At 38.0% G+C, this 21085-nt stretch overlaps 1 protein-coding gene across 4 annotated transcripts in view; it reads left to right on the top strand.

Moving 5' to 3' along the window:
• LOC145331020 (voltage-dependent calcium channel type A subunit alpha-1-like) overlaps positions 1-21085 on the top strand; it is a 172473-nt gene that overhangs the window by 57580 nt on the left and 93808 nt on the right. For all 4 annotated transcript variants that reach the window (XM_080175614.1, XM_080175615.1, XM_080175613.1 and 1 more), the window contains exons 16-18: positions 5432-5541; positions 6955-7082; positions 11212-11323. In XM_080175614.1, coding sequence (XP_080031740.1) covers positions 5432-5541; positions 6955-7082; positions 11212-11323 — 350 coding nt within the window. The remainder of the gene's footprint in view (positions 1-5431; positions 5542-6954; positions 7083-11211; positions 11324-21085) is intronic.

The following is a 21085-nucleotide window of genomic DNA, read 5'->3' as shown; positions in this document are numbered from 1 at the left end:
TAAATACCCACTTGGGCATTTTAAGTCGTCCAACAGATTGAGATTTGATTGAAAACATTTAGACATCCTACATATTTTATTCGAGGAAATATCATTATAAAAACCTCCTTTCAAAAGGAAATAATGTCGGGTCATGGAAAGAAAATGTCATATTTTTACAGTAGCTTTTGATAGGTTATTTTAGGTTAGGTTAGGTAAATGTTAATCATTGCCCTGCATGGTCAGAGCTCACCGCAGTGGCTAGAAATAGGATAAAAGCTACTGTTTTTCCATGATCCAAAAAGTCGTATAATGTGTTGATTCAAAACAAAAATCAGTACCTTTATAAATTATCTGAACTTAATTTCATTAGTTATTCTTGTCTTCAAATCAAGGCATTCTAGCAGACAGTGATTGATTTTTTAGTAGCGAAGCTACTGTACAAATAACGTTATCTGTCCGTCAGTCAGTCCGTAACTACTGTTTTTACAAAATGAGCATCAAGTATGCAATTTACTTTGTACGTCGGTCTATCAGTCATGCTACAAAATATAAATTTTAAAAAATATTAAAATAAATAAGAAAGATTTCGTGATTTTTTATCAAATTTTCTATTCTTAATTTTAAACAATTTTAATATATTCTAATATCATTGTCCTTATTTCAAACATAATTTTTTGTTGGTCGCTACTTGTGGATTTTGTCCTCCTTGTTTGTATATTATATCTGTAAATTACAGACTGATTTATATCATCACTTATTCAGGGATTAATATACATTTATTGTTAGCCAGGGATCTAAGGGATAAGACAAAATTTGTGTAAAACATTCGGTATATCGTCCCTTTTATTTTTGAATTGAATTGATTTGTTAAAAAATGCTGTTTGATTCGCATGATCCACACCAACAAAAACTAGAGTTGAGTACCTAGTTATTAATCGTATCGCGGACATAAAATGTACATTTATAAGATTGAAACCAGTTTTGTTAGCCCCAAAACAAAACTGGTTTAAATATTATGATTGTACAATTTTACATTTGTAGAAAATCATATAATAATACGATACGATAAATGATATAAATTGGTGTTGAAGCCATACTGGAATAGATTTTTCACCAAATGATGCTTATTTTTTAACAATATGAGGAATAAATGTAATGATATTTGTATTAATACTTATTATTCTAGGGTATAAAGCCTATATCTTTGTGTTTGATTATGCATATATTTATTCTAGGATAAGATATATTTATTCTATACAATAGTGAACAATTTTTAGATTAAGATTGATTTTTTATACGAAAATAAAAGTAACAAGATGTATGTTTTTGTTTGTAACGAAGGATCTCACTAACCTCTGAACGGACATGGTTCTCCTTTACATGGTAGCTTCTCATAGGACCTGGGAAGGTTTATAGCTATTTAGGGGGAGGGTATCATCACCATCCCAGCAGAATTCCACAAATAATAATAGAAAATACCACAATCGGATATTTTTGGTAAACACCTGATCTTAACATAGATTGAAAATAAAACATTATACGTTCCCCGAGAGGCCTCTGGGGGCGTAGCCGCTAGTATCTTTCTAAACAAATATCTATGGTGATTTTTTTACATTTAGGAAAGCAAATAGTTGTTCCTTTATTTAAAACTGTATTTGTTTATTAGAATAATTTTATCTTTCCCCTTGTGTGTGTGTGAGTGCGTGTTCCAGACAATTACCCAATATGCCAATATATTGAGCTGGATAACAATTGACAACTTTGTCCTTGATAAACTCGTCAAGATCTGTTGTACTTTCACATGTAAACAGTTGTAAGTTGTAGAAAGGAAGGGGGCATTGGGCTCTTTATTACACTAGTCCACAAAGTTGTATAATAACGTTGTCTTATTTGTTGGCCTAACCACCTTGGGGACTTTTGTTGAATTTTGATTGTTAGGTTCATTAATTTGAATGTCCAAACGTTTAAACAACATATTTTACTTTACAGCAGTGGTAATTTTGTGTAACATAAAGGGTATGTACATATCGCCTATTGTCTTATCCCTAGGTAATCTGTGTGTGTGTGTCCAGTAAAATCTTTTAAACAGCTTGTCGATTGCTAAACAGTTCTCTTGATAGCTTAGAATTGGTCAAAAAAGTCAATTTGCGATAGAGTATGGTTAACTCCTCGGCGCTCTGTATTCAAAAGGGGAGATTGGGGATGAAAAATAGCTTAAAACCATCCAAAGATTTAAGACTGAAAATGAAAAGCCTAAAGCAAACATTACTGGAATGAAAACATTCTTAACTAGTGTATTCAATATATAAAAAGTAATTCTTATTTATTTTTAAATGCTTTGCTAAAGTCAAACTATCATTAATACAGTGATTATTTTTAAATTTATTAGTGGTTCCATTATAGGTGTTATTCTTTTTATATGAGAAGTTTCCTCGCATTTTAGCAAAATAATTTTACTAGCAGCTGTGCCCATGGTATCCAGGGGCTCTGTATTCGATTATTGAATAATATCCTGAAACCAACCCTAGACTAAACTAAATGTCAATAAGTGTGTCTTTTCAACAGCTCTTTTAAGGAAATTTGATTCCTAGCAGGCTATTGAAGATATATGAATATTTTTTTGGGTTTCTTATGTTTGTTTGCAATCTGAAAAAGACTTGCTTTTAACGTTTATGATTGAATTTCTATGTAGTTATTTGATTTTATGACATCCTTCGGAAAATTCCCCACAATTCAACAATCCAATAATTCAATTAAAAGGAATAAAAAATTTTCTTGGTATTTGTTTTCTTTCTTTTCAAAATTCTGAAGACCTTGGCACATTTGAAATAAAGTTGGCGGCGTAATTGTGACCCGAATAATCAATAGATGAATATTCATATATTTCAGGGATACAGAGATGGGGAAATAAATAATACTTTTTAACCATATTTGATTATCCTTTCAAGTGTACAATACTAGCACTACTAATGTTAGGAAACGAAAAGAGAAAGTGCTTGAAAGGAAAAGAAGGGAGAAAAACGATAATCATAATTTTTAAAGCTCTTTATAGTGCCTAATGAAAAAATGACGTCATACAATACAAATGACCAATGATATGCCAATATACAGACTGAATTGCCAATGGCAATCAAGTATACATTTTAAATGACCAATAACTAATATTTATGTGTGTGTCACAGAGAATAACATTTGTGATTTAGAAAAATAGAGAAAGATCGAGAATTTAAAAAACTCTACTTCTGATACATTTACATAATATCAAAAAATATATTTGGGATGGAGGGGGGGGGGGGACGTTTTCCTTGACCTCTCCTTCTTTCTCTAGGAATTTGGCTATGCAAAGTCAGAATACCCAAATCCGTGTTGATTTGAAAGTTGAACAATATGATATTGGGAATTGGGACGGATAATTTCACACCAAAATTTACATTCAATAATCTGGAGTAAAAGCTTTGTTGAAAGTTAAACTATTCACTTTAAAAAAAAAAACATGACTTCAAAGATCATTTATGTTTGTAAGATCTAAAAAAATATTTCTTTTATATTTTTAAAATAAACAAGAAAGAATTCGTCAAGAACTTTAAATTTATCCATAAAATTGGATTGTAAATTATAGATAATATAATTGAATAAGATATGCCTATTTATTTGGCTTAATCATCCTTGGATTGTGTATTTAATGGGCCATACCATCATAAGTACATAAATGCTTGAATATTTAACCATATAAAAGTAGTAATATAATATAAACAATATTGGGAAAGGTAATTTTTATTCAAAGCATTGTAAGTTTTTAAAAATGAAATAATGAAATACTGCAATGTCAGGTGTATGACCTTTTAGATCCTGTTACTTAGAGGACCAGAAAACTACTATTCCAAATATATTTTCAAATTTGCAGATCAAAAAACTTAACAAAACTTAATTTTAGATTATGCCCTGACCCTAAAATGGAAATAGGAGGGTTAGGTGTTTTGTTCGTTTGTTTGTTTATTTCCTTAGCCCAAGTTAGTTTAGGTTATATTGGTAGATCCCTTAGGGTTAGGCAACGCAGGTATAGGTCTCTCAGGGTTAGATCCCCCACAGAGGTTAAGCATAGTAAAAAGTTAATAACTAGCCCTCTCCTTATTTCTAATTTGCAGGGCAAAGCTCCAAAAAATGATAATATTTCTTATCTAAAGGATGTAGTTTTCGAAATAGCTGTTAATTAAATTTGTCTCATTTGTGTCACCATCAAGGGCTTATATACAGAACAGCATTGACTGTACACTTGCATAAATGTGTACTTACTAGCTGTAGTGGTGAATATCTGTACTTACAGGTATCTAAGGCCGGGTATAAGACAATGGCCGATAAATTGATATAAATCCCCATTGTTGAATGTTAATACACAAAATTACCGCTTCTGTAGATTACAATTAGTGGTTTAAACGTGTGGTCAATTAATAAAATTAAATAAAAGTCCCCAAAGTTGTTAAGTAAACGAATAAGAAAACACTATAATAAAACTTTGGGGGCTAGTGTAATAAAATTTCCCAATGTCCCCTACCTCTCTGAGTTGTAGTGAATATCTGTATTTAAATTTAGAATGAATAATTGGGCCAGTTCTTGGTATTTAGTTCTCATAAAGGGATATTAAAGTTTATCTAAAATTAAATTTTTAGGTTTTACTTAAATTGTGCTTAAACTCTATAAAAATAAAATTGGTTTTGGATAAGGGTATTTGACGTGAAGTAAAGTGCAAGGTTTATTAAAATTACACAAAAAATAAATTTACCTCTGAAAAGCCCATTTAAAGTTCTGTTTAACCCTGTTTATGGTGCATATATTAGATATAAATTCAAGGCTTGAATAATTTAATGCTTGAATCATAGATTATGAAATAAAGAGCGGGACTTCTGACCACTTTTATAATTATTTATTTGACATATAAACCAGAATCTAACATTTTAAACTTAGGTGAAAATTTTATTGAATTTCAACCCAACTTATTGCAAACTAAAATCGCAAATTAATTTACTGTAGAAATTTTGATTTGAATAGCGATTTAATTAGTATTATAAACATAATATCTTATTCGTTGGCTCAAAAACTTTTGGTACTAAATTGTATTTTTATTGGTTTGTTTTAAACTTTTCAACCAATAGATTAATCTGCATAATTTGTATAATTTAGTTTATTATCTTTAGGGATTTATTTAAATTTATAGGATTAAGAAGCTTTTTATATTTTTTGAGAAGATTTCCCAAAATATTGAGCATATATTACAGCTTATACCAACAACGAAATTAATTTGAAAAAATCACGAAACCTATATGTGATTTTCAGCTGTCGTTGTGGGGGCAACACAAAGTAGAATCATCAACCTTTTTTCTACACCCCCCTTAGACTTTCGCTTGCTGTTTATACCCTATTCCTGTATATGTTCATCTTTTGAATTATTCAGGTATATTCTGGAAGCTCGTAAGCGCGCCCTGGCCAAGAAGAAGAAGCTACGCACACTGGGGAGACGCGCGCGCAGCAGGGACAGCGATGAAGATGAGGAGGAGGAAGACGGTAAGTGCGCAAATTTCCGGTTTTGCCGCGTTACATTTTATTTATAATTAACACAAAATCAATCAATAGTGTTATTTTAATGGAGAAAAGTAAACTTACCTCGTTAATTGCCTTATATGTGCGGGATTCTCTTACGATTTCAAGTGATCATCTAGAGAACCCAAGAGCACCACGCTTGTTATGGGATGATATACTAAAGTATAGGATAAGAGGTTGGGTTACATCCAACAGATTGCACAACCTTTGTCTGGAAGTCCTCGTAATGAATTGCGCTTGTTATGGGCCAATGTATTCCTGCTACTATCACTAATTTTTAACGTCTCTAGTATGCCGCGGTGTGGTCCAGTTTAGAAACTTAATACCAATAAGCAGACATGGTATTTTAAAAACATTACAACGAATCCCATAATAACTAATAATAATATTTCTGCAAAAAAATATTAATGAAAGTTGAATAACTTTGTGCTAAAAATAGTAATCTTTTAAACAATAAATAAATACATACTAATATTCTTATTTTTAGCTTTTCTGTGATATTATTGTATTGTTTATTAATGTAATGTAATGATATGTTTTTATTCTCTATTCAGAAAACATATTACTAAACAGATAAAGCAGTTATTTATGCTATTATTTCTTTTATTGATGCTTTAATGTTCTATTTATTTTATCTACCATACCACAAAAGAACTATTTCTTCACACATCTATTAATCAATTTAACTATTCTTTCCTATCTTTCTATCTATACACCTATCAATCTATCCATCTATACAATACACCCCCTTACCTATTCATCTATCTATCCATTTATCTATTTATCTATCAATCATTCTATCTATCAATCATTCTATCTATCAATCATTCTATCTATCAATCATTCTATCTATCCATCTATTTATCTATCCATCTATCTATCCATATTATATCCATCTTATATCCATCTTATATCCATCTATCTATCCATTTATCTATTTATCTATCAATCCTTCTATCTATCCATCTGTCTATCCATCTATCTATCCATATTATATCCATCTATCTATCTATCCATATTATATTCATCTTATATCCATCTATCTATCCATATTATATCCATCCTATATTATATCCAATTTATATTCATCTTATATCCATCTTATATCTATCTTTCATCCATCAATATATCCATCCATCTATCAATCTATCTAACCATCCATCTTATATTCATCTTATATCCATCTTATATCTATCTTACATCCATCAATTTATCCATCCATCGATTAATCTATCTATCCATCAATTTATCCATCCATCTATTAATCTATTTATTCAATTTATCCATCCATCTATTAATCTATTTATTCAATTTATCCATCCATCTATTAATCTATCTATTCAATTTATCCATCCATCTATTAATCTATCTATTTAGAGCTGTTAAAAGACGACAAGGACAAGGATAAGAAGCGCGCAGCCACCCAGGCCGCATTCAAAAGAAAATTCAAGAAGAACTCAGATTTCTGGGTGTATGAGAAGAAAATCCGTCTTGTTGTCAGAAAGGTAATTTCATGTTTAGTTAATTGAAAAGTTTTATATCAGGGACGTCCAAGTGGGGGGGGGGTGTAAATGTTTACACCCCCCCACCCAAAAAAAAAGCTTTGACGTCCTTGTATATTTGGAATATATTATTGATTTATAACTTTTTACTATTTAATTTATTATTTTTGATAATTAAAAGTAACCCAATCACAATTCACAAGAACTCAATATTGAAATATCAACGTTTGAAAAAAAGTTACAGTACATGGTATACAAAATCATAAAAAATGAAAAGCCATGTTTTAAGAAAAGTTTTGGTTTTATCAAAGTTTTATGGAAAGGGATTTCGTTAAATTCTGGTTATTTGAATATTTTGGTGAGGTAAGAATATATATCACGCCAGGCTACAATTGAATCAAGATAAAAGTAAGTGCCGAGCTATGGGACCTATGTATGGTGAAATTAGACATAAAACCATAATGATTCCAGGAAAAACCAAAATATTTCAGCGGGATCTTTTGGAGAAAATTAGATTTGAAAATTTCAAGTTCAATTTTCACCCCATAAGAGTTGCCGCATAATCATGACAAGAAAAGCTAAAATTATCTATTTAAAATTTTGAATAACTTTGCTTTTATAAAGTTCTAAAGCCACTTCTGAAGGGAGTTAATTAATGGCCATTTTTATCAGTTGCTTTGCTAGGGTCACGGAAATTTAGCCTTAAATAAATCATATATAGAGAGGTTTTTATGAAAGACTTCATAAAAGCAAAGTTGTTCAAAATTTTAAATAAATAATCTTGGCTTTTCTGAAATTTTCAAATCTAATTTTCTCAAAAAGAACCCGCTGAAATATTTTGGTTTTACCTGGAATCATCATGGTTTTATGCCTAATTTCACCATACATAGATTCCAGAGTTTGGCACTTACTTTTGTTTTGATTCAATTGTAGCCTGGCGTGATATAGGATGGGGGTAATTTCATAAATATTTTGGTTTTACCTGGAATCATCATGGGTTTATGCCTAATTTCACCATACATAGATTCCAGAGTTTGGCACTTACTTTTGTCTTGATTTGGTAGCCTGGCGTGATATAGGATGGGGGTAATTTCATAAATACCTTTCATAATTGTCGGGATCTAAAGGGAAAAGACAATGGTCAATAAATTGATGTTCATCCCCAACGATGAAAAACAAAATTACCCTTTCTGTAGATTAGTTGTTGAAACGTTTGGACACTCAACTTAATGAATCAACCAATCAAATTAAAAAAAAAATTTCCAAATTTGTTAAGCAAAAAAAGAAAATGTTATTATAAAACTTTGGGGACTAGTGTAATAAACAGCTTATAGTCAACTCTTCTCTTGGTAAGAATATATGATGGGGGGGGGGGGGGGTAATTTCATACCTTTTATAATTGCACACTAGGTTACATTTCTGTATTTACATATGACCTTACGGGATAGACGAATAATTGATGTAATTGTACACTCCCAATGATGATAAACAAAATTAACCTATCTGCAGATTATAATTATGTTAGGAAAAGTTTGAACACTGCGTGTTTTGGAATGAGAGAAAGTGTTTATAGAGCGTATTTTTCAATACGACTTTTGGATTTTTTGGCACAGTGTGAAACCTAAGTGTATAAGTGTGTGTTTGTATGTGTGAAGTGTGTGTGTGAGTGTTTTGAATAGCCTTGACTATTGAGCTTGTCCTTGATTCTTATTAACTACAAATTGAGATTTAAACAAGGATAAGAATGTTTGAATAGGTCATAGGAAGAGGACATTAAAATGTAAATTTATCTGGTACCCAAAGTTTTATTAACATTCTTTCTCATTTGTAGGCTTAACTTTGAGTACTTTTATTAAATCTTGATCAGTTGGTTTCAAAAGCGAAATTTTTAATCTACAGCAGAATTGATTTTGTATACCATCATTGGGAATGTACATCAATGTAGTAAAATATAAGATAAATAGGCATCTAAGCAGTTAAGAAGCCAATATCTAACTAAACCCACTGGGTGGGGACCCTGTGCCGACCCTCAATCGGGTCTTTGAAAATCAGCCACTAGCGTCGGAGTCTAGTCGTTACAAATGAACAGAAGGCAATTTGCTAGCAGACAAAGGTCACAAACACTATGGCCTGGTAGTTGTCTGGGTTTTACATCTATACTTGTACATCTATTGACCAATATATGAAGACTCTATTAGCAACCTAAATTGACGATAAAAATCCCCTGTCACTATATCCACGTATTCTATATCCATTGGCCTGCCATTGTTAATTTTCCTAAATACTGCGAAGATAAATTTAATGATAGTGATGCATAAATGATCATTAGTTGGTAAATTATGGGAGCAGAAATGGAGGATCATGTCGGATATGTGAAAAGGAAGTAATAGTTATTTATCGCATCGTATTATAGACAGCTTTCCGCGGATATTAAAATGAGATAAAAACAGTTATGTGATTTTTATTTTAATATTCATAGAAAATTGCCTGTAATATGATGCTAAATATGATTTTTCGGTATGGCTGAGAACCGATTCTTATCTAGCGGATATTAATCGGTTTCGAAGCCATACTGCAGATCCATTATTATGCAGATTAATGGTGAAAAAATTCAGACACTGAAGGTTTGTACTAGTTAATTAAGAATTAATAAAATTGCGAATGTTTTTTTCCCAAATAAGAAAACTTTAAACTTTGGGGACCAGCATAATTTATTATTTAATTTTTAGTCTTTAAAGTTGACAAAAAAAGACCTTTTTTAGTATATCCAACATGATTCAAAAAAGGCACTAGAGAGAGGGGGTGAGGAGGTCCAATAATCTTTGGTTAAAGTTGTTAAACAGCAACCAAAAACATCCATGCACTTTACGCCATGGTTACCATATTCTATTTAAAAAAGTGTTGATGATTATTTACTCTAACAAGTAAAACAACATCCATTAAACCAGGCATCCTTGTTTCTACTAAATACAATAACTAAACCTAAGTTTTAAACATTAAATCAGGCAACCATGTTCCTACTAAATACCTTAAATAATTTACTGAAAATCAAACAGGCAACCAGGACTCTACTAACTACCATGACTAAACCTGAGTTTTGTGATTGTTTGAACATTAAATCAGGCAACCATCAACTAACAACTAACAACTTCCACGTTAACATGCTTGTACTGACAGACGAACATTGCTTTTAAATTGGTTTTCATAAAAAAAACATAATTCTTAGAAGTCCTAAATGCAATTTTATGGAATTTAAAACTAAACTACTCTAATTTGAAACCAAATTTTTTATGTATGACAATTGTAAAAGCATCGACGAATAACCAAATAAAATATATATGGGAGCTTTGGTACTAAAACGCAGTAAAAACAATTGCAAATCATGATTGTATCTAAAAGTTTAGGGCACAAAAAAAGAGGGAAAAATGTGCACCAACTTAATTAACATTAACCTTGTTAATTGAAGGTTAATAAAGAGTGCACCTTATCGCCTGCTTAATAATCATTAGCCAAGGCCACAATTAAAGTCAATCTTAACCTATAATTTCAAACATAAATTCAGACACCAATCTGAACAAATTTTCCTTTAGTAAACATTTTCTGTGCTTTCCAGCAAAGCTCTGAACCCCCCATAAACCTATTTTTAAAATTAATCAAAATAATTTGTTGGGGTAGTTTTTATCCTATGTCAACTTCAGCGGGAGGGGGGAGGGTGGGCACAAACCCTGCGGGGCTACCTAACCTGACCTACAGAAATAGACTAACAAAATATTATTTTAGAAATACATATAGATAATAATTATAAGATTTTGTAAACAAATTTTAAATGTAATTTCCACAAACCTTATTTGTTTTTTGACTTAAATAAAGTAGTAATTGTGAAGAAAATTTACTACTTACTCTATCTTATTAAATGTGTTTCTTATGCATGGACTTTTAAAGCAAATTTCCAATCTATAGCACATGAAAATACAGGGTGTCAGAGAGAGAGTACAATATATGATATGTGTGATTGGTCAGTTCGTTCACTTATTAGGAGGAGATTAGGCAAGGTGTAGCTACAATTTTTACTTTATTATAAAACTTGATAATCATGTGTAAAATTTATTAAAGTAATACATTTTGATTTCAGGCAATCAAGCAGCAATGGTTCTACTGGTCTGTCATCATCCTTGTTTTTCTCAACACAATGTGCGTAGCTGTGGAACATTACGGACAACCGGATTGGCTATCAGAATTTTTGCGTAAGTATTTACCTTTTAAGTAGCGCGGCATCTCTACTATTTTCTGTTTATAGGAAGGGAGGGGTCATTGGGAGGTTTATTACACTAGTCTCCCAAGTTTTATAAATATGTTTTCTTTTTTGCAGAATTAACAACTTTTCAGGAAACCTTTGCTAATGCTTTTGGAAAGATTCAAGTTTCAATTACAATGAATACTCTTTTTAATTTAATTCTATTTTAATTTCTGTCCAAAATATTTAAGTCCAGAATTATAATAGCTTAGCCGGTATTCTGCTGTTTTTTTTTAAAACTGTTGAATTTATATAAATATAACAATATTTTTGGGAATATTTGATTCTAAATTAGTGTATTTTTTTAACATATTAGCCTTGATGTTAGCGTAACATACGATAATAGTTATTTTGTGGTATGCGGCAGCTCTGGACCATGCAGAAACCAAGACATTATAGTGATGCTACGCACCTAGCTAAACCCTGTTATTCTACAATTATAAAGCCACCTGAAAATATGTCAGATAACGGTACTAATTTCATCTCTCAGTTGTCCTGCAAATGGAGGGAGGGGTGTTACCCCTCCCTCTCCCATCTTAAGCACCGGAACCTTCCCCTTCAACCACCAAGTTATCAGCACCACCTCAACCCTGAGGATAAAGGATCTAAACCTGCCCTCACCTGATAGAATCACCCCCACACAGACTGTTGTTGTCACAAGTAATCATCAAACCTTCCCTCTTTAGTACCCAGACCTACCACTCAACCCCTCTATGCTTATCTACCTATTGTGCTGCTCCATGGGCTATCCTGCCTGCCCCAGACAGGGATAGCCATCTACCTAACCCTTGCAATTATCTATGTTTTACTGTATGATTTAGCTTTAACTATCTTTATTCCTAATCCATATGCATTTATATTATGGTTAACTGTATTCTTAATTCCCCCCACCCTTTCCAGGGATGGGGAATCATGATTGCCCAAACTGACTATTGTATATGTATTATAATGCTTTTATGTTATGATCATTTATTCCTATCCATGTAGTTATTGTTTGTTGTATATAGCTTTAGTATCCTTTACACCTTCAATAAAGTGACAACTGAAATCGATGTTGATTCTTGTCTAGTGAATGCTAGAGAAGCGTAGCTTCTCTATAGTAAGGTGTCCACGTCTGTTCACACTGCCGTAGTCTTTATTCGAACTCTGGTGTCTGCCATTTACCCTAGGCGGATACCACAACTTTTGGTGACAGCTGTGTGAGATTACGGCGAACCACAAGTGTAGAGCAGACGCGCATCTGAGGCTAAGGTACTCCCAGCAGTGAATCTGGCAAAACTGACGCAAGCAACCTGAATTACCCACCCTGGACAGCAAAGTTTAACTCTGCATCCGGCAGTTGTGGAAGCGAGACAGCGAAATTTGACGAATAACCGCGAGCAGCGCTGATATCTAACGGAGAATTGAGCGCCAAAAGGGCTGAAACAGGCCTGCGGACCGGCTGAAACAAGCCAAATAAGTGTAAACGGCTGAAAATAGGCCAATTTTACTGCAAGAGATAGCAGGATCCGAACCAGTGGCGCTAGCAGGACGGGACATTCCCTGCCGCCATCAGCTGGATTTGGATAAGCGGCGCTAGCAGGACGGGACATTCCCTGCCGCCGATAGGCTGAAACACGCCACATAGCTGCAAGCGGCGCTAGCAGGACGGGACATTCCCTGCCGCCGATAGGCTGAAACACGCCACATAGCTGCAAGCTGCGAGCCAACATACGAGTGTAGTGCACCAGAACAGAGAAAAACTACGTCAACTCCAAGTATCCTGAGAGGCTACAACGCAGCCACCCATCTAGAAAAACAGATATTATGTCACATTGCAGGGATTTATGAGCAAAGCTTGGCAAACAAATTGTTGTGTTGTGATAAATCTAAAAATAGAACAGGCTTGGATTTATTGTGTATTGTGATAACAGCTAAAAATAGAACAGGGTAGTAAACAAATCTGTTATGCAATTGTGATAAGGACAAAAATAGAAGCTAGATGTAATATAATAAAGACCCTGATATACAATCAAATCACCTCAAGCCTATAGCACAACAACAATACACCCCTTATTCCAAGGGAAAGGGAGGAGCCCCTCTCCATTGAAGGCAAATACAATCAGGGTGATATAATAGATAAGCCTAGGATTAAGAAGAAAAGGCACTATTACACCAGCACACAGTTACCTCCCTCCCTCACAGGGGAAACGGACGGAGTTACCCCCGTCCCCTCACGCGCTTCCCCCTTCCTACCCACACTAGACTGAGTCCGTCTGTAGTGTGGGGCTAGCGATCGGAAACACAGAGCGCCATTCACGGGTAGCGCAACAGAGTGCGGAAAATATCATAAATCCAACGGACGAAGCGGACCAATGAGAGAGCGAGTTGAGGGGTGAGAGCGCGTTTTCCCCGTGTGCGCGGATTTGACGGTGCGGACGCGCGTTGCAAGGACAGGAGATTTCACGCACACACACACACACACACACACCCACACAGGAGAGGGGCCACGCTATAGCATACATCAGAGATATTTTTTTAGGAGAAAAACTTGCAAGCTCCTCCCTCCCTGTCTACAGTGTGATAAGGAAAACTAAACCAGTTCCTTAAACCCGCTCAGACCCTCAACATCTCCTAGCCCTGCCAACCCTACTTCAAAGCTGAGTGGTTAGTGAAACAAATATATGTATATATAAATACCCAAGTGATAAATAATGTTGTTTTTTTTGTATCATGGGTACAAGCAAGTGAATACTAACCTCACCAAACAACACTGGAAACTGATATGGTAACTGAACGAAAGTACGCCCACCCTGTGGACATAGCCTGACTTGCTGCCCCACACTGGGCAGTGGTGGTGTGTACCTGGACCATCGACCCTCATAGTTGTGAACTATATACAGAGGAAGCGTGATTTTTTTTGGAGCAAGGAGGAAAAGCTAGCTAGCTCTGGGGATATTCCTATACCCGTATATATATATATATGGGCGTGTAGCCATGTATATATATAGATAGCCTACCTATCCATATATCTACTAGCGGATACGCTCCTAGAGACATCTGTGGATGCCTAACATATTCCCTGTTACCTTTAAGCTAAGATCCGCTGGTTACCACAGAAATCAAGAGCTATACTGGAAAGGAGAACAACTCAGGCTCAACAGTTAAACAAGACGCTGGCACCCACAGACCAACCCCCTGCTACTTATCATGGGGGCGCGCCAGCCACAGAAACTCTTGAGCCAGGAGGACCGAGCCTACGGCTACGTGGACTACCACCCTAATTACACAGCTATAGTATTTATACTAGGGGTGAGCCGGCTCGAACCTCCTTGCGGCGCGGCTACTCTACTCTGCTTCTATATCTACAAGATACTACTTCTGTTATTACTTTGGCCTACTGTGTTGAGTACAGTGAACATCAAACACATGCCAGGTCACAGACCCCTGGTCCCTGAGATGCCCTTGTCTGGAAGGGTGACTGAATGTCCGCTGCACAGCTCCTGTTCAGTTGGTGCTCAACGCACGAGAAATAGCAATACTGGACTGGGGATGGCTGAACCTGTAGGTGCCCTCCTGGGGGTGTTGAACGATGCAACTGAGCCTAATGAGAAGGTGACAAGCTTCAGAGACTTAGTGGCCAGCCCCAAGATGGACACTACCACCAGAACTGAGACTCCAACGGGGCCCAGCCCTAGGGCCAGTACCACCTGTTTCTGGGGTGGAAAGGTCCTCCCTGGCGCTGGCCTCACCAAGCTGGAGGATGGGGAGCTGTCCCAGGGGAATAGGCTCTTCACCCAGATGCCCGACGCGTACCTGGGGGTGGGGGAGCCGCCACCCAAGCCTCCCTGGGAGCCCCCAGGCATGGAATGACTGGGGACCGGCCTAAGGATGGGGACTGGTGACCTGCTGCAGTGGAAGACTTTACCCAGCACGGAGGGAGCAGGGTTGACCAGCAGCAGTGAGGCTGTTCCCCCACACTCCAAGACCAGATGCCGCTACTCTGTTGAACCACTGCACATGTCCCAGCCAAGTTCCCCCATGCTGCTGAAGATGGAGGCCCACCAGGATGCAGAGCTCCAACCAGGGAAGTCAATAAGAAGGCCACCCCTTGCCAAAACCAGAACCACCGCAGGGGCTCCCCACCAGCAGCTGACGGAGCCTGGCAGGGACGCAATACCAGCTGGCAACTCTGGCCCAACTCAGGTGGCTACCACCAGTCTGCTGACAGTCTGGAATACAGTTCAGGCTACCATCAGTATGGCATCTTCTGGGCCTTGCTGGTCCACCTGTGGGTACCTGTCCACACACTGGCCACAGGTACCCCCCAGAGATCATAGCCCCCTTTCCGACTGGCACCATCAACGGCCTTTGCTACCAACCACTTGGCATACCCAGAGGCAGGATCCCTCATGTGGAGAAGCACCTGCAGAAGCTAAGGCCGAGGCGGGCCTCGCCACCCAGGGGAGGAGAGCCGCTGTTGGATGGAAGGAACCTGTGTGTATGGGGAGGAGGCTGAATGTAACCAAGGAGCCACCACAAGCAGCCCAGCACCGCCTGACCCCTAGTAGGGGAGACCCTGTTTGTCAGCTGGTGCCCCAACTGGAGGAGGAGAGACCTGGCAGGTTGATACACCCTGGGGAAGCCGGCCTGATGGGACCCAGCTGGACGAAGGGGCGCTGCCGCTTCAACGGCCACACAGCCGCCAAGTGTAGAACCGGTTGGGACCGGGCAATGAAGAAACACCAGGCCGCCCAACAACCTGCATGCAACCAGTCTGCCACCCAGGTCCACCTGGAGGGAGATGCCCAGCCGTCACCCCAACTAGCTGCCGCCGCTGGGGCCGCGGCTACCCAGGAGTCTGTGTCTCAGATTGGGACCATGGTGGCCAGGATCAACGTGCTGGGAGGAGCGGCTGAACCCAACCGGGTTGGCCTGGACCTCAGCCGCAACCACAGGGGACCGGTGTCCGTAACCCCTGTCACCCCCAGCAAGAGCCGAGGGGCGCTACCCAGCGCCACCGGGACGGTGTACGAGGAGGCCCTGGCGGCCGCCGAGTGGGAAAGGCAAGAGGCGCTAGCCAGCGAGTCTGAGTCGATGTATGGGACGCCAACCGGCGTCGCCACCTGGAAGGAACGAGAGGTGCTTCCCTGCACCACCAAGCTGATGTCTGGGGCGACAACCGTCGCCGCCACCTGTGAAGACTGGGGGGTGCTATCCAGCGCCCCACGCTGGTGCCTGGGGCGACAACCGTCGCCGCCACCGAGAGACCTGGACCCCTGTGAAGACTGGGGGGTGCTATCCAGCGCCCCCACACTGGTGCCTGGGGCGACAACCGTCGCCGCCACCGAGATACCTGGACCCCGGAATGAGCCCGCAGCCCCAGAGGAAGGGGTGACACCCGTCACCCCCAGCCAGCCAGAGCCCCCAGCCAGCAGGGAGAGTCCAGCTGTCCCTCACCCTCAACTGCATCCAGCTGTCTACCTCCCTCAACCAAGCCAGGGTAATTGTATTGCACTGGTGTACCAGGAAGTTTGGGCTGGGCCAAACTTGCCTGCGCCCCCTGCATCTGCCCCAGGAGCCAGGGTATCAGCCATTACCAGCCAAACTGAAGAAGCTTTGACCGCTGCCTGGGGAGTAACACAACTAGATGCGCCAAGTGCCGAGCCTAACCATAGAAGTAGAGGATCCCCAACAATTATGTCTTCCCAAGATGGAGACAATGTGCCTGGACCCCTTCAGGCTAGGGGAGGAAATCCGGAGCCTTGTGCCTCCAGTCCACCAGCAGCAGTGTCCGTGGATGGGCCTGTCTCCCAGCCAACTAGAGCGGAGCCACCCTTGCAGATCCAAGACAGCCTCCGGCATAAAGGATGGACTGTTACCTTTCCCTACCCCGCAGGTCGGACTGCCATGCACCACCCTGCCAATGTCCAGAATGAGCCTGAAGGAGGCAACGCTCCTACAGTATGGCAACCACCACCTGCCCGCGTTGACAGAGACCCTGGAAGCCGAATGAACCTGACCAGCCCCGAGGGCGAAGAAACTGCGCCTGCATCCAGTAGCCAGCCTGCCAGCAGCAAGGTGACCAACACGATGGAGACCACCAGCCCAGTGGAGAAACCTGAAGAGGTGTATACCAGGCGGCTGTTGGTCCAAGCCCCCTCATGTGCTGTGCCACCCCTGGAGGTTGCCAGGGTGGCCTCAGAGGTACACATCCAACGGCCAGAATATCCAACAGGACCAGCTACTCCAGCAGATATAGCCGATTCCGTTAGACCTGGGGAGGGCTGGAGTCCACCACCGTCCAGCAACTGGTATCCTGGCGGATCCATTCCACAAGGACAACCAACTGAAGGCCGCAACCACTGTCGGAAGTCTGGCGGTGCAGACAACCCCTCCAGCCTTCCGAGGGGAGAGTTGTGGTATGCGGCAGCTCTGGACCATGCAGAAACCAAGACATTATAGTGATGCTACGCACCTAGCTAAACCCTGTTATTCTACAATTATAAAGCCACCTGAAAATATGTCAGATAACGGTACTAATTTCATATCTCAGTTGTCCTGCAAATGGAGGGAGGGGTGTTACCCCTCCCTCTCCCATCTTAAGCACCGGAACCTTCCCCTTCAACCACCAAGTTATCAGCACCACCTCAACCCTGAGGATAAAGGATCTAAACCTGCCCTCACCTGATAGAATCACCCCCACACAGACTGTTGTTGTCACAAGTAATCATCAAACCTTCCCTCTTTAGTACCCAGACCTACCACTCAACCCCTCTATGCTTATCTACCTATTGTGCTGCTCCATGGGCTATCCTGCCTGCCCCAGACAGGGATAGCCATCTACCTAACCCTTGCAATTATCTATGTTTTACTGTATGATTTAGCTTTAACTATCTTTATTCCTAATCCATATGCATTTATATTATGGTTAACTGTATTCTTAATTCCCTCCACCCTTTCCAGGGATGGGGAATCATGATTGCCCAAACTGACTATTGTATATGTATTATAATGCTTTTATGTTATGATCATTTATTCCTATCCATGTAGTTATTGTTTGTTGTATATAGCTTTAGTATCCTTTACACCTTCAATAAAGTGACAACTGAAATCGATGTTGATTCTTGTCTAGTGAATGCTAGAGAAGCGTAGCTTCTCTATAGTAAGGTGTCCACGTCTGTTCACACTGCCGTAGTCTTTATTCGAACTCTGGTGTCTGCCATTTACCCTAGGCGGATACCACAATTTATCGCCTCGTATTATAAACAGCTTTTCGCGGATATAAAAATGTAGAACGTAAGGATTAAAACCAGGATTTTTAACCCGGGATGCCGAAGGCACGGCTAAGAAAATGGTTTTAATATAATAATTTAACAATTTTAACAGAAAACTGGATATAATACGATGTTATACATAATTTTTCAGTATTGCTAAGAACCGGTTCTAATCCAATGGATATTAATCAGTTTCGAAAAAGTATACTGGAAAAATATTTATTTTATATTTTTGCCAAAATTTGTTAAATGATTAAGCTATCTTCTTTGTTATATTGCAGAAACGTATAGCTTTGATGGTATAATTCTGGTTCCAAAACCAATAAACAGTGGCATGGCAGGAGCCCTAATATAACACCTGGAATTTTACATAACATTCATGATTACAGAATTTCTTTAAAGATTAGTGATTAAAAAGATAGTTAGTCGGTGCTTTTAGTAAGTAGTAGATGTAAAATGATCCATAAGATTTAGATATGCAATAATTTTTTTTGTAGACATCTTATTTTTAAAGTAATTTAAATATTTTTAATTTAAGTTGTAGTTTGTATGTCAATTCTCTTTGCATTTGTTTATATTTTCAGGATTTTATTTCGATCTTTCCTTGGGGCTTTTAGTCAATACACAAAGGGACAGCATTTTCATTTCAAATTGCACAATTTTTATAAAAGCTAAACTTGTTTAAAGGTGTTCTTCTTTTTCAAAAAAGATTGAAACTTATTCTTTTATTTATATGTTATGTAGAGGACACAAATAGCTGAGTGTCTAATATGACAATTTCAGACACAGATTCAAACCTTTGAATTATCCAACCAACTAACTAAAACCTGGGAGGGAGGGGACATTGGGCTGTTTGTTACACAAGTCCCCAAAGTTTTATAGTTAAGTTTTAATATTCGTTGGCTCAACAGCGTTGGGAAATTTAATTTAATTTTAGTTGGTTGGTTTATTAAGTAGCTTGTCCAAACGTTTCAACCACTAATTGTAATCTACGACATAAGACATAAGACAAAAATACATAACTTTTGCACTACTTTTTACGTCATATTCTTCATCTCTTTTAGGGGCTTTCTTTCCCACTTCTCCTCTCATCTTCCTCATTATATGACGTCACAGGAATCAAAAGTGACACAAAAGTTATGTATTTTGGACTTCGTCGTAATCTACAGAAGGGGTAACTTTGTTTATCATCATTGGGGAATTTTTGTTATTCAATTTATCTGCCATTGTCTTATCCCTTTAGATCCCTGAAGTAAAAGACATTCAAATTCACCCACATGCTTTCCCTCAAAGTTCCACTTTCCAGCAAGCACAGAAACCTCCCAATCCATATTTTAGATAAATTATACATATACAATAGACTATAAAAGTTTTAAAGATTTTTAATCAATATAATAGATTTGAAATCTGCATAAAATTTTAAGGATTTTTTATAAAATTCGTTTTTTATATAATTCTTTATTTAAAGGCGCAAATACGATTTAAGTTAATAAATTTTGACCAATAGGATAGCTGGATTGGAAACTACCTACGCTCAAATTGGTTGAAAGATGTACGTCACTTAAGCTTCTCCAATCAGAGCGCAGATAGTTTTCAATCCACCAATCACAGATCTCAAAATTATTTAACTTAATTTGTATTTGCGCCTTTAAATAAAGAATTATATAAAAAACTAATTTTATAAAAAATCCTTAAAATTTTATGCAGATTTCAAATCTATTATATTGATTAAAAATCTTTAAAACTTTTATAGTCTAATATACAAAAAGGGTAGGGTTAGATTTTTTTATTATGCCAACCCCTGCAGAGCTGCCCTATACCCAATATAACCTAGCCTAATCTGACCTAAACTCAAAACACCCAAAAAACTACCCTTACTTATTCTCAATTTCTTTAAAAATAAGGGAAGGGGGGTTTCTGTGCTCGGCCAGGCACTTTAAGGGAAACCTCCACCATGGATTTTGGTGAACTGAACGAGCTTTAACTCTCATAATTGACAAATCATTGTCATTAACTACTACAACAATCCTAAATAGTATCAAATGAGATTATAGGAACTTTCAACATATCAACTATAAATGTATAAATGTAGATGTATAACCAGACAACTAGCTTGATCCCTCTGTTAGGGACCTTTTCGTCTGCTATCAAATTGTTTTTGCCCTTTTGTAGCGACTTGGCTGTGGTTTATTTTCAAAGATCCAACTGAAAGTCGCCACAGGGTCCTCGGTGAGGGGACATACAGTTATTTAACCCCTTCTCCCTTTATTGCTTTACTCTAATAGATCAACAGTAATTATACAAAAACAGAACTGCACTCAAGGGTTGATCGATCAAAATTAAGTTGAGGAGCCAACATACATATGAAGTCAAAAAGTTTTGCAAGTTTATTTTCCAGTCAGTAATCTCTCCGCTATAAAACCTAAATTTTCTTCTTTCTGTCACACAAGCCACAT

The sequence above is a fragment of the Acartia tonsa genome, chromosome 11 (genome assembly GCF_053477335.1).
Source record: "Acartia tonsa isolate MP-2025a chromosome 11, ASM5347733v1, whole genome shotgun sequence".
In the NCBI taxonomy this organism is placed as follows: Eukaryota; Metazoa; Arthropoda; class Copepoda; order Calanoida; family Acartiidae; genus Acartia; species Acartia tonsa.
The sequence above is the reverse complement of the archived record's forward strand: the minus strand, read 5'-3'. Positions and strand labels throughout refer to the sequence as shown.